Consider the following 13,219-nt stretch of genomic DNA (forward strand, 5'->3'; position numbering starts at 1 on the left):
GCGGCGACAATGCAGCCGACCTAATCACCCGAACGCGGTCTTGGGACGACAATCTATGGAATTCTGATGAGTTTGTTTCCTTTAGTCGAATCGGCCCAAGTGCTCATATACGAAGTATGGAATGTGAATAACACAGTTTCCCCAAGAAAGTAGTAGTTCATGCTATCCTGAGCATGAAAAAGCTAGTACTGAGATACAGCTCACGATATATCGACTGAAATAGCAGCTTTATTTGAAACAAGTAGTTAGCACAGTCTTTAGCGAAACTTTTTAACCTCAAAATTTCAAATGAGAAAGGAGGCAGGCAGCATTCTCTATTAAAATCCTGCTACCAAATGTATGATTTTCGCTTCTTAGAGGAACTCATTTTATGAAAATCGTTTATAAGTATTTCATTCATAATATAATTGAATAACTTCAGCTAAGCCTCTCTGTCCCACTAAAAATTTTTACTGTACTCAGTTTCATTCTAGATACTTCGATTCTTCATTTTACAGTTTTTAACAAAAATAAATATCACATCTTTGCATTACAACCCCCAATATAAACAGAAAATGGATTCTGTAATTAAATGGTTTTATTTACTGCAAAGTAAGATTCCTGTGCTTTGTGAAATTAAATCTTTCCTTCAATTTAAGAAGAAACACACTAGCAACTTATTAACCAATGTAACTTACAAATCTAGTTCACTATACTGTAAAGGTAATTAAGTTTATGTATTTGAATCTAATTTGGTAGCACTGGGCAAAGACAGTCAGCAGTTTCATTGGATGAGCCACCCTAGATTCTAACGCCAAGCGGTTTTAGTGACGTTTGGTGTCTGCTTTGGGCTCTAAAGTTAAGAAATGTCTTCTTTACACACCCATAACTTCACTAATCATTAAGTCAGAAATATGTGGACATATATATTGCATCAGTAGTGAAATCAGGTGCCCCATTTATACCAACATACTTCTGGTTTCAGAACGGGGCAGGCAAACATCAAATACACGCTGACGGAAAAAGAAATCGTAGACCAAAAATTGTGCAGTAATTTCATTTCAGGAATACTTCCGTGTAGGTAACCGCAAGATCACAGGTTAATGTAAGCATGAGATAAACCAATGCTAGTAGATTAATAACAGATATAACTGCCAGAAAGCTGATCGCAGGCATGCAGACGTGCATGCACTTGTGTACAGGTACCGGATGTCAGTGTGTGGAACAGAGTTCACATCCTGTGGCACTTGGTCGGTCAATACGGGAACGGTCAGTACTGTTTCTGGATGACACAAGTGTGTTCCGATGATGTCCCAAGTGTGCTAGATTGGAGAACGATCCGGTGATCGAGCAGGCCAAGGCAACATGTCAACACTGTACATGTTGGGTTACAACAGTGATGTTTGTGGAAGCGTTAGGCTGTTGGAAAACAGCCCTTGGGATGCTGTTCGTGAATGGCAGCACAACAGGTCGAATCATTAGATTGACTTAGACTTACAGATTTGCAGTCACGGTGCGTGGGATAACCACGAGTGTGCTCCTTTCATACGAAATAGCACACCAGACTACAACTCGAGGTGTAGGTCCAGTGTGTCTAGCAAGCAGGCAGATTGGTTGCAGGTCCCCAGCTGGCCGCCTCCTAACCAAAACACGGCCATCACTGGCACAAAGACAGAACCAGCTTTCATAAAAACAAGACACCAGTGAGCTCTTGCTCGGAGCTGCCCTGGAAGTAAGGTTCATAACAGTCCACGTAGCTGTCAGTCTTTTTGCGACCGTTCATTATCTTGATCACTGCTGCCAGCAATCCTGTACGGCCGCTATATTCCTGCAAAGTCTGTCTGCAGCGTTGCAGGATAAACACTTTTTCAGCTTTTCGTAGCTCTATTACTCAACTTCGTTCGGACTCGGTGAGCTGTTCATGATGTCTTCGTCGCCTCAAAAACGTTCATGACTAACAGAAACTCACCACATGCAATATCAAAGGCAACTAACGCTCACGACCGTTATAGCATGTATTTTAACAAACCTGATTTGCATTGTCATACCGGCCCAACTAACCCCACTCTTATGCGACTTGCGCGAAATTTTAGTAGAAATTGTTTCAGAAGTAGGGACGGTGTACCAACTTTCGTTGATGTCGCACAATTTCTTCTTGGGTGCTGAGATATTTTTGTTCCTAACGACAGAAGCTGCACTCCTAAAAAAAGACAGCAAGATATCATTTAACATCTGAGTGTTCACCTTACTCTCGGTATAAAGTGTTGTGGGGCGAACGTCTTTCGGCAACGCTGAATAACACATGTACATAAAATAGCAAAATAAGTTTTAGTTGTCACGTTTTGGATGCACGGAAGTGACTGATCTCGTGAGCAGCAAATCATAAAAGTACAAAAATCTTTAAACATACTAATTAGCACAGAGCGCAACAATCACATATGCGCCAGAAAATTAAGATGTTGAAAATTTTAAATTATCGTGACACCAGTAGTCAAGAGCGAAGGAAAACAAATCTTCATAGTTTCTTCAAACAAGGATTATACACCGAAAAACGGCATTCATTCATCGCAACATGTAGCGCTAGTTCCGTGCTAAATAGTGTTTCTTCATAAGTGAATGTTCATTTTGTAACATGTATTGAAAGAAAAATTTCGTGGTTTGAGTGATGAGCATGCAGGTTCTCAGAATTGTTTTTAACGCTGAAACCGGGAAGAGCTAATGTGAGCGCTGCTTTCGCTGTGGTAAAAAGATTCTTCCTTTCCATTTGAAAATAGGGCTGTATCTTATGTAGTGAAATTCTCATAAACGGCTATATACTAACGTTCAGCGTAAGATGTTCGTAACTGTGACTTGTTGGCGCGGTAGGTTTCAGCAGCTTGCTGCCGATAAGAGTTCTTTATAGCGATTTACAATTATCCTTATGGGCGACATTATATAACGTGACGCAACCTGCGTGGTTCTAGTTGCAGTGAGTTTCCCTCTTACCTCTAGTGTGTGTCTGGCTACTGTGAATTAAATATAAACTACTTACGTAAGAACCTGAAGCTGGCAACACTCTGCTGAAACTAGCCATGCCGGTCTTAATTGGTGACAGGGTGACATGTGTACTCAGTGTTGTGGGCATTTTTAAAAAATCACCGCTTATGGTGATCAAATGGTGAGAGTGCATTGGAACAATGTTGAGTTACCTTAAAGTAGTTACGTTTACCGTCTAAAACATATTTTAGCACATACAGCACGAGCAGTAGATAGCGTTTTACTTTATATTCGTCGTAGTAATATGGAGGAGGAAATTTAATTTTCAACCGTTTGAGCATCATCCTCAAAGGGACAGCGATAATTTTGAGATCTCTCTTCTCCAGTCGATTACGCCCAGAGTGTTACCCGATTTTAACTTCATGCAATAATGGGCCATTTAAAGGTGACACGAGCACTTACGGCAGCTGTTTAGAGCCCTAAAGCAGCAAGAAAAACAGCTTTAATGTGAATCATACTCAATGGTTCCTGTTGAAATGAGTGTCTGTGATGAGTCAGTGAGTAAGTAAAAGATGTGGATGTTAAGTGTAAGAGAACGAAATTACTTAACATTATAAAATAGGGTTTCATTAATACTTGTTTCGTAAATAAAACCGCCATTTCCTGTTGCCACTTAACTTATTTTGTCTCAAAAGCGTTTCGCCTTTTTCTTGTTCTAAGAAGTCAGCTAGAACAAAATGGCGAAACGCTTATGGGGAAAATGAAGTGGCAGCATCAAACGGCGTTTGTATTTGCAAAACAAATATTTCTATACTTCCTGCGGATGACCAGGCAAACCTATTTTGTAATCGATACCCGAAAATAAATACAACCCTAATAAGCGAAATTAAAATGTTAAATTTCTCTGAAGGTACGTTTCAATGGAGTAAGTTACACAGAAAGATAGTTAAGTCATTCATAATCTTATCATCACGTAAGATATTTATTTTGCTCAGCTAGATTGATACTACCCCACCCGTGTGTTCAGTTCTTTGTGAAATTAATCCCCTTTAAATCTGTACTGGTTTTTTGTCATAGTCTCTTCTTATAAACGAATTTTCATCGACAAAGGAGATGAAGGAATATGTAGAGTGCTCCGAAAGATCTTGGGAAATGCGTTGTAGAGACTGAGGGCTTATTCATCTTTACTACTGTGGAACTATTGGCTGTTGCGAACGACATACACTGCAGTAAAAAAATAAGAATAACTGCTGTAGTCAGTTTGGTGCTGTTTCCTTTCCTCTACAGTTTTTCTTTGTACAAAGGAACTGTTCCCTGGAACACTTTCATTTGCCCCGTTCTGTAGAACTACTGTATGCGTTACAGTCACGCAGAACTGTAATTAGGGTTACTGCGTGCTCTATGCATGGACAATAACAGAGGAATTGTCCCCATTTGTTTACTGCATTCTGTAGGTCGTTCGTTATAGCAGAGGGCATACGGGAGAAATCTTCACGGTAGCGAAGATGGGAAAGCCCTCATAGCTCTTAAGGTATGCATTTAAGATCCCATTTTTACTGGGAGTATTCTCATTTTGGTCTTCACTACCACCTCTCAAGATACGGAATACTTTTCAACACCTTGTAGCAAGTAGCGAAACAGTCACATGACGATATACCAAAAGCCTGTCCTAAAATGAACAATAGATACATTCCAGAATGAGATTTTCACTCTGCAGCGGAGTGTGCGCTGATATGAAACTTCCTGGCAGATTAAAACTGTGTGCCCGACCGAGACTCGAACTCGGGACCTTTGCCTTTCGCGGGCAAAGGTAGAGAGCACTTGCCCGCGAAAGGCAAAGGTCCAGAGTTCGAGTAATAGATACATTTCTTAGGACACTAAAATATTCAGGAAATATTATCCCTGTAAACTGAGTTCGCCAAAATATTCTGAGACGCGTTAGTGGATGCAGATATGTGGAATAAAATGGATCCATTTTTAATCGCCTGCCTGGTACACTTTCTACAACGTTCATCGCGTTGTTTGAGTAGTGTGTTCTTTGTAGCTAGCAGATTTTAATGAAAAATCAACTGCTTATCATACTTTGTAAAAAAATTTCTGATTACTTGCCTTCAGCCATGTTATGCCACTGATGTTTTTTGTGTTGCAGGCGCAGCGGCCGGAACAGAGCGTGATGCAGGCCCTGGAGAGCCTCAACGATTCACAGGTAAGCCCAGCCGGACCATTGTTCTCGGCCTTTCAGCGCCCGGAGTAGTGTTCGGAAGGGCCTCTCTCCTCGCCTCCCCCCTCCGCGCTTCTCATTGCGCGACCTCCAACATCCCCAGTCCGCCTTCCATTACCTCCGCTTTTAATATTAAAAGTGCAATCCAGGCCCAGAAAGCGTTGCTCTGGGAGTTCAGCGCGACAATGAACACGATTATTTTAACCCAGCCTTAGTTCACGGTGCTATGCTATCTATGATGGTAGGATCTGTTGAACGGTCGTTCGCATCGACTCGGAGATGAGCGCCTGTAGCTGGAATTCGCTCGCCCGTAGCGGGAGGCAAATGACGTCACGTTTGACCAGGAAGCGTCTACAGGTAACAGAGTACGGTTTTTGAAACCGTCTTGACAGGGATCGCCAGCCTCTTTGGTCGGCCAGACGGCGATTCAGATTCACTGCTAAAACATGGATCATGAATGCCATATAGCGGACTAGATGCATTCCGGAAAAACATGAGATCCGACCATTCGACTGGGCGATTGGTACTGCCACCAGGCATACTCGTCGACTCAGTGGTAAAGCGACAGACAAGTGAAAAATGTGAAGGATTCAGGCCCTGGGGGGAACTGGAAGAGCCCTAAGATTTTCGTTGTCTTCCCAGCCCTTACGTGATACTTCAGTTGCGTATATTTCCTCCAGCCTGTCAAAAATGCTGGTCCTCTACATTTTATCAACGTTGTTTCACAAAGTAGTTTCTCCTCTAGATATTCACATTTCAGTTGACGAACGATCTCCATAATACTCCTGAGCTGATCGAACGCAGCGGTAACAGTCCGCATGTGTATTGCTACGATGTCTTTTTTTAAACCAGCCAGCTGGAATCATAAACACGCGAGAAAGAGTCGCTCATATCTTCTGTACGCGGTCTTCTTTACAAAAGAGGTACGCCTTCCTAATTTCCTCCAGTAGATGGAAGTCGATTATTCGCTTTCCCTACAGTCGACCTTAACGCACGTGTTTCATGTCGCTCCGCAACGTTTCGCGTACATATTTGTCGTGACGGTGTCAACCAATACACCGTTAATTAGGTATTATTGAAGATGACATTTCTTGTCCTGCTCATCTGTGTTAACTTAAATTTTTCCACATATAAAGCAAGCTGCTATTTATCACATCAGATACAAATAGCAGTAATTTTGGTATCGGTAGTTTTCCTGTTTATCGCGACCAAGCAACTTCAGCATTAGGCTATCTGATAACGTTCCCATGTTAGTGTCAGCGAAAGTGAAAGTTCGAGTCGGGCTCAGAAATGTGTAATGGTTGAGTCGACAGATCGTGATACACAAATGTGTTTGCTAGAGTGCCGTGGTACAATCTTAAATTGTCCTTGAAATGTATTATAATGAAGGTTGTAAGCATATCTGAAAGATTCGCACTGTTATCTTCAAATGATAGTTCCTGTAATTTATTTCACTCACGAAATAGTGTCGTTTCAGCCCGTCATCCTCAGGAGCACAATACGGTCGTAGTACTCAATCGTCAACTCCTTGTGTCGTTAGTAATTTTCTTTCGGAAAGCGCTGTCTTCCGTTCAGACATACGTAAATTTGTTCTGGGAAAGCTTTAAACATGCGTAAATTTGTTTGCAAGCTAACCTAGTTGGACCAGGCTCCAGTAGTCAGGTTGCATTCTGTATTTATACTAAGACACACTTTACGCGATTGTTGGAAAAATGTAACCATCCGCTCCAGACAGGAAAAGGACAAATTGCGCATAGTCGTCTGCTCGACCGTGACAAGCGAGAATTAGTCCAAATAGCGCCGCCTGTAACTGCTCACTCAGAAGAAAGGAACCCCTCTGTCACAATAAAAATACGATCGGTTAAATTTTTCTCTACACTTCTCGTTCAAAAAAGTTCGGAAATATGTGAAAACTGTCACCTTAGATTCCGAGCTTCCGGAGCGTACGCAAAGGGCAACACGAAAACAGCTGGATTTAAGTGGTACTTTAGTCTCAAACGACATTTTCAAAAACCTGACAGACCGCGCCTAACTGCGGTGTTCCCTTTATTTGCGGTACTTACTTGATGAGCTGGGTTTCCCTGTATTGGTCATAGGCCTCATGAGGATTCAAAGTGGTGGAGGGCTGTTGCTGGAGTTGCGTGGGTAACATGTTCGCCGAACGAGTTTCCAATTGTGTCGGGGGAACTAATCTGACCATTGGCTTTGTAAATAGTGTGAAGTCTTATCTGGCGATAGCACTTTAATGTGGGTTGCGATTAGCAGACGAGTGGGTAAGTCCAATGATAAACTTCCAGTGACGTTGCACCCTGCCGCTGTTAGACAAAACTAAAACTGTTCTCGTTCCGTGGAAACAAGTGTTTATTTTTGTGACAGTCATTTTTGAACCGTTGCCGTCTTAAAGGTCGTCTCGTGAAACACCTGTGTGTTAGTAACCTGAAGCTGCGAGTGGAGTTCTATCTTCCTGTCCAGTGATAGTATCCGTGGTTCCCAACAGTCTGTGCTACAGGGATCAGAGTAGTGGAGTGAGAGTTGCTTTTCAACCTTGTTTCGTGGATAGGAGCGAGGCCGACAACCCTTACAAAGACATTCGTAAGTAAGGTCATCCAGGTCCACAGGTTCTCCTGCAAGCACCTCCAATAGTGCCTGGCTCGCTGCACCTCGCTTGGAGATCGTGTTTTTCTTCTTGGAACACGTGTGAGAAAGGTGTTCGCGATATAAGTAGTGTTCAGCCGTTCCGGTCTAGGTATCGATATGGGCGGTAGACCAGCAATAACTGGCCGATCAAGAGAGGAGCAGAATATGTAAAACTATAGCTGGTTTAATCACGCCGGAATTTAGACAGTTCGTCCCGTGTCACCAGCTTGCAAAATATTTTACGTTCCTTTATTCTCAAGTGACAGCTGTAGTAACGCAATGTGCTTTCAAGTAAACCTTCAAACCATGTTAGGAAATTTGTATTTGCTACAACTGTGGATTAGTAAGAGAAAGACACAGGTAATTACAAAAATATTAGCAATGCACGCAATGGCTAAAAATTCGTCTAGCGTGTCTAGCAACCGATCCACAATTCAACAGTGGCATGCAACAATAATAAATGCCCAAACTGTTACATCTGTGGTGAAAATATTTAGGTATGAACACGAAATTGTTCTTGCAGTAATGTGGACTTTCTTAAATATTATTTCCCAGTGTCGGTTTAGACAGCTGCATTCCTCTTTCTGCTTATGATCGTTCACAAGGAACTGACTTAAGCGCATTTGCGTCATATGTCATGACGTTAGCGTCAGCCCATTTTCAGGTCACAAGTAGTTAGCGTAATAGAATACAGACTGATAGCTTCGGGAGAATGTTCTCTCTCTCTCTCTCTCTCTCTCTCTCTCTCTCTCTCTCTCCAGCGCTTGCCTTACCGCAACACTGGCAGTAGTTTGTAGTACAGCAGTTAAACCAATGTAGTGCGTACGGGTAGAACTGACGCAATCGAACGCCGGTACACTTACCTGACGACGAATGTTACTCCAGGTATCAAGAGTTTTCGCTTGTCTGAGTATCTCGTGTGACGCGTAGCGTCATAAGGAAGAATTTTTAAAGCTTTCCACCCATTAGCGCTTGGTTTCGTCTTCGCGGGACTAACTTAGATACATGATTATTCTCGTTCCGACAGCTTCCATCTTGATCATGGCCTTCCGGCTGTTTCCAGAGATTTTGCTCTTTTTAATCAGCTGAGACGACTTGATACTGACCTGCCGCCCAGTCTGCTGTAATTTATTAGACGTACGGTAGTTTACTGGTCTTACTTGGTTGTTGTTTGTGCGCATGCGCTGTAATTTCGTTCTGGAATAAGACTGTTTCTTCCAAGCACGTGCCCGATAAGAGTCTATGTCTAAAACACAGATTCCTGATACCTTGCATTAAACTGAAACATGTTTTTAAGGCAGGTTGTCCTTTTGATTAAACTATAAATTAAATAAAGTCTAGTCCCTGAATTTAAGGGGTACGGGCGGGCACCTGACACTACGGAAAGGGAAGACCACTGCGTTGAGAGTATTGCTTTGCCTCATCGTACTGCATCTGTAGCAGCAATTTGAAGAATAGTGTGACCACAGTGACACAATGAAATGTTGCACGGCGGTTACTTCAAGGACAGCTCCGAGTCAGATGCCATGTTGCGTGCATACCACTGCCCCCAAACCACCGCCATTTGCGTGTTAGTGGTGTGTAGCGAGACCTCATTGGACGGCAGTGTGCAGTTCTGTCGTTCTGTCATGTTTCCTCTTGGAAGCTGCTTGGGCATTGGTGCCAGTGATGGCCGTGTTGGTTAGGAGGAGGCAAGTTTGTGAACGTGCAGCCAACCTGTCTGTGTGCTGTACACAGTGGACCTATAATTCACGGTTTCCTGTAGCAGGAGCACACTCTCGGTTATCCCACGCACCCCGACTGCAAATTTGGACGTCAGTCTGGCGATTGGAGCTGTTGTGCTGCCATCCATAAACAGCTTCGCAGGGATGTTTCATCATCAGCATAACGCTTGCCGACGCAATGCTGTTGTAATCCTACATGTACGTTGTACATGTTCTATGGCCTGCTCGATCACCATTTGTTTCCAACCGAGTATATGATGCGACGTCGCCGCGCGAAGACTGTCATCCACAAACAGCATTGACACTATGGACAGTGCTACAGACATGGAACTGCATCCGAGAAACTGACATGCGGCATGCGTACAACACAATGCGTGCGCGTTTGCATGTTTAATGTAAACTTCTGGTGGTTATCCGGCTTATTAATGTACCAGTATTTCACATTTGCAATAGCTAGTCTCGCGCTTGCATTAATCTGTGATCTTGGAATGTTAATCACATAAATGTTACATAGACAACTGCATTCCCAAAATTTCATTACTCCACATTATTTTATGGTATTCCGAATGAAGTCAGTGTATATATTTTACAGTTGGCATGGCAAGATTGGCTGGGAGCCCTCAGTAGGAATGTTGAGCCCTCTTTTTTAAAGTTTTTCCATCTTCGTTTCTTAACCTGCCCCAGTAAATCCTACAAGGGGAAGGGAGCCACACTTTATCATGGAATTCTACCCATGTTCATCTGCTTTAATAAAAAATTAGTTTCCTACGTATGAGTATGTTTCAGGACAGAGGTATGTCTCAAGTTCCTTAAACCTATATGTTCATTGTCATCCTGTTATTTCTCAATTACACCTGTGTGTTCCTTTTCGATCTTGTAGATCAGTACTGTCTGGGATGTTTTTCACCATTTGACTGTGATTGCGGAATAGTCAGTGCCTCCAAAATGCGCCGTAAGTGAAGTTGAATTGCTGATTACTCTTCACAATTCTCTATTATCATAACATTTTGTGTGTTCGTTCCAATTTAAATTGTTCGTAATTGTAATTCCTAGGTATTTAGTTGAATTTACGGCCTGTATATTTGACTGATTCATCGTGTAACCGAAGTTTAACGGATTCCTTTTACCACTCATGTGGATTACCTCACACTTTCCGTTATTTAGGGTCAACTGCTAATTTTCGAACCATACAGATGCCTTTTCTAAATAGTTTTGCAGTTTGTTTTGATCTTCTGATAACTTTATTAGCCGATAAACGACTGCGTCATCTGCAAACAACCTAAGAGGGCTGATCAGATCGTCTCCCAAATCGTTTATGTAGAAAGGGAACAGCAAAGGCCTATGATAGTACCTGGGGAACGCCAGAAATCACTTCAGTTTTACTCGATGACTCCCGTCAATTACTACGAACTGCCACCTCTGACAGGAAATCACAAATCCAATCACATAACTGAGACTATACTCCATAAGCATGCAAGTTCACTATAAACCACTTGTGTGGTACAGTGTCAAAAGTATTCAGGAAATCCAGAAATACGGAATCGATCTGAAGTCTCTTGTCAATAGCACTCAACACTTCATGTGAATAAAGAGCTAGTTGTGTTTCACAGGAACGATGTTCTCTAAACCCATGTTGACTGTGTATCAATAGAACCGCTTTCTTCCTAATGTTCGAATACAATAAAAGTTCAAAAATCCTGCTGCATTCGACGCTAATAATTATGTAGTTAAGTGGATTACTCCTACGTGTCTTGAATATTGGTGTGACCTGTGCAACTTTTCCGTCTTTGGGTACGGATCGTTCGTCGTACGAACGGTTGTATATGATTTTCAAGTATGGAGCTAATGCATCAGCATACTCTGAAAGGAACCTAATTCGTATACAGTCTGGACCAGAAGACTTGCTTTTATTGAGTGATTTAAGTTGCTTCACTACGCAGAGGATATTTACTTCTACGTTACTCATGTTTATTCGAATTATGGAATATATACTTAGTCGTCTTTGGTGAAGGTATTTCGGAAGGCTGTTTTTAGTAACTCTGCTTTGGCACCACTGTCGTATCTCCAGTGCTATCGCGCAGAGGCGGCATGGATTGTTCCTTGCCGCTAACTTAATTCACATATGACCAGAATCTCTTTGGATTTTCTGCCAGGTTTCGAAACTGTTTCGTTGGTGGAAACAGTTGTTAGCATCTCGCATTGAAGTATGCGCTAAATTTCGAGCTTCTGTAAAAGATAGCCAGTCTCGGGGAATTTGAGTCTGTTTAAATTAGACATGCTTGTTTCGTTGTCTCTGAAGCAGTGTTCCGACCCGTTTTGTGTACCAAGGAGGATTAGCTCCGTCTAATTTATTTGGTATAAATCTCAATTGTTGACGATACTATTTCTTCGAATTCAAGCCACATTTTGTCTACACTTACATATTAAATTGAAAGGAGTGGAGATTCTCTCGGGAAGGCGACAAGTGAATTTTTATCCACTTTTTTGAATAGGTATATATTCATTTATTTTTGGGGGGTTACAATATTCAATCTCACTACGACAACCATGTGTTCACTAATCGCTGTATCGGTTTTGATGCTAGTTAACAACTCAGGATTATTTCTTGCTAAGAAGTAAAGTGCTACTATTCTCGCGGGCTCATGAACTGCTTGAAATAATTTTCAGAGAATGCGTTTAGCACAATTTCGGTTGATGTTTTATGCGTACCTCCGGAATTACCCATGTATTTTCGCCAACATATCGAGGGTAAATTTGTCACCACCAACTGTAATCATATGAGTCGGGTACGTGTTTCAAATCACTCAAGTTTCCTTTGAACCTTTGAGCAACCGTATCATCTCAATTGTTTGCGTCAGTATCTCAGTTTATGATGCCGATAGATTTTAAAGGCATTCCTGAAGAAAAATCTCCGCACGGTACAATTTGGACGAGATCGTGTAAGGCGTTTCCCGGGATGCTTCTGAAGTGTGGGATGCTCTGTGAGTCCGCACTGCACCTGCCGGCAGCAAGCGGCCCTACTCGCATCCGGCAGAAGCGGGTCAGCGCGGGCCGTACAGTTACGTGAGCCCAGCTAGCCTGCCCGTCTAACGCGGTCACCGGACCACTCTGCCCTGTACCCGCATTCCGCCTCGCTCAGGTCGCGGTTCGCGAGATGCACCAGCTACGTAGGTCTGCAGTCGCATTCTCGTTCCAGCTACACTGGCCGACCGTGACGATTACCGCAGCTCAGAAAACTTCGGCAAGCGTAGACGTACTTGTTCGGGAAAGCGACATAATAGCCACCGACGTGGGTAGTTTCTTCCCTTGGGTGTCCTGTAACTGAAAGACTATCGGAAACATACAGGGTGAGCATAAGTCTTCCGCTGATTAGTCAAGATGGGTTATGTGAACGTTGAACCGTTTGTACTGGCCCATCTGCCCGTAAAGGTTTCAGCTAAGAATGACTAATAAATGACACTGTGTGGCGGAATACTATCTTGTTGTAACACTACAGATGATTAGTGAAAAAGAACGGTCCAGTAATAGTTGTGTATTAAGTCACGCTAAACATTCACTTGCAGACTCTAGTATCTGCTACATCACCATATATGGGTTCTCCGAAAGTCAGTCATTCCAGAATGTTCGTAGCAGTCTGGGCTGTCACCGCCCGGAAAGACATGCAGGACCTGCATGTTGAATG

At 42.6% G+C, this 13,219-nt stretch overlaps 1 protein-coding gene across 2 annotated transcripts in view; it reads left to right on the top strand.

The window, feature by feature from the left end:
• Positions 1-13,219, top strand: part of LOC124799932 (midnolin-like) — a 234,002-nt gene that overhangs the window by 113,695 nt on the left and 107,088 nt on the right. For both annotated transcript variants that reach the window (XR_007017104.1, XM_047262956.1), the window contains exon 3: positions 5,105-5,161. Coding sequence is in view for 1 of the 2 variants with exons in the window: in XM_047262956.1 (XP_047118912.1) it covers positions 5,105-5,161 (57 nt within the window). In the remaining variant the exon portion in view is untranslated. The remainder of the gene's footprint in view (positions 1-5,104; positions 5,162-13,219) is intronic.

The sequence above is a fragment of the Schistocerca piceifrons genome, chromosome 1 (genome assembly GCF_021461385.2).
Source record: "Schistocerca piceifrons isolate TAMUIC-IGC-003096 chromosome 1, iqSchPice1.1, whole genome shotgun sequence".
Lineage (NCBI taxonomy): Eukaryota > Metazoa > Arthropoda > Insecta > Orthoptera > Acrididae > Schistocerca > Schistocerca piceifrons.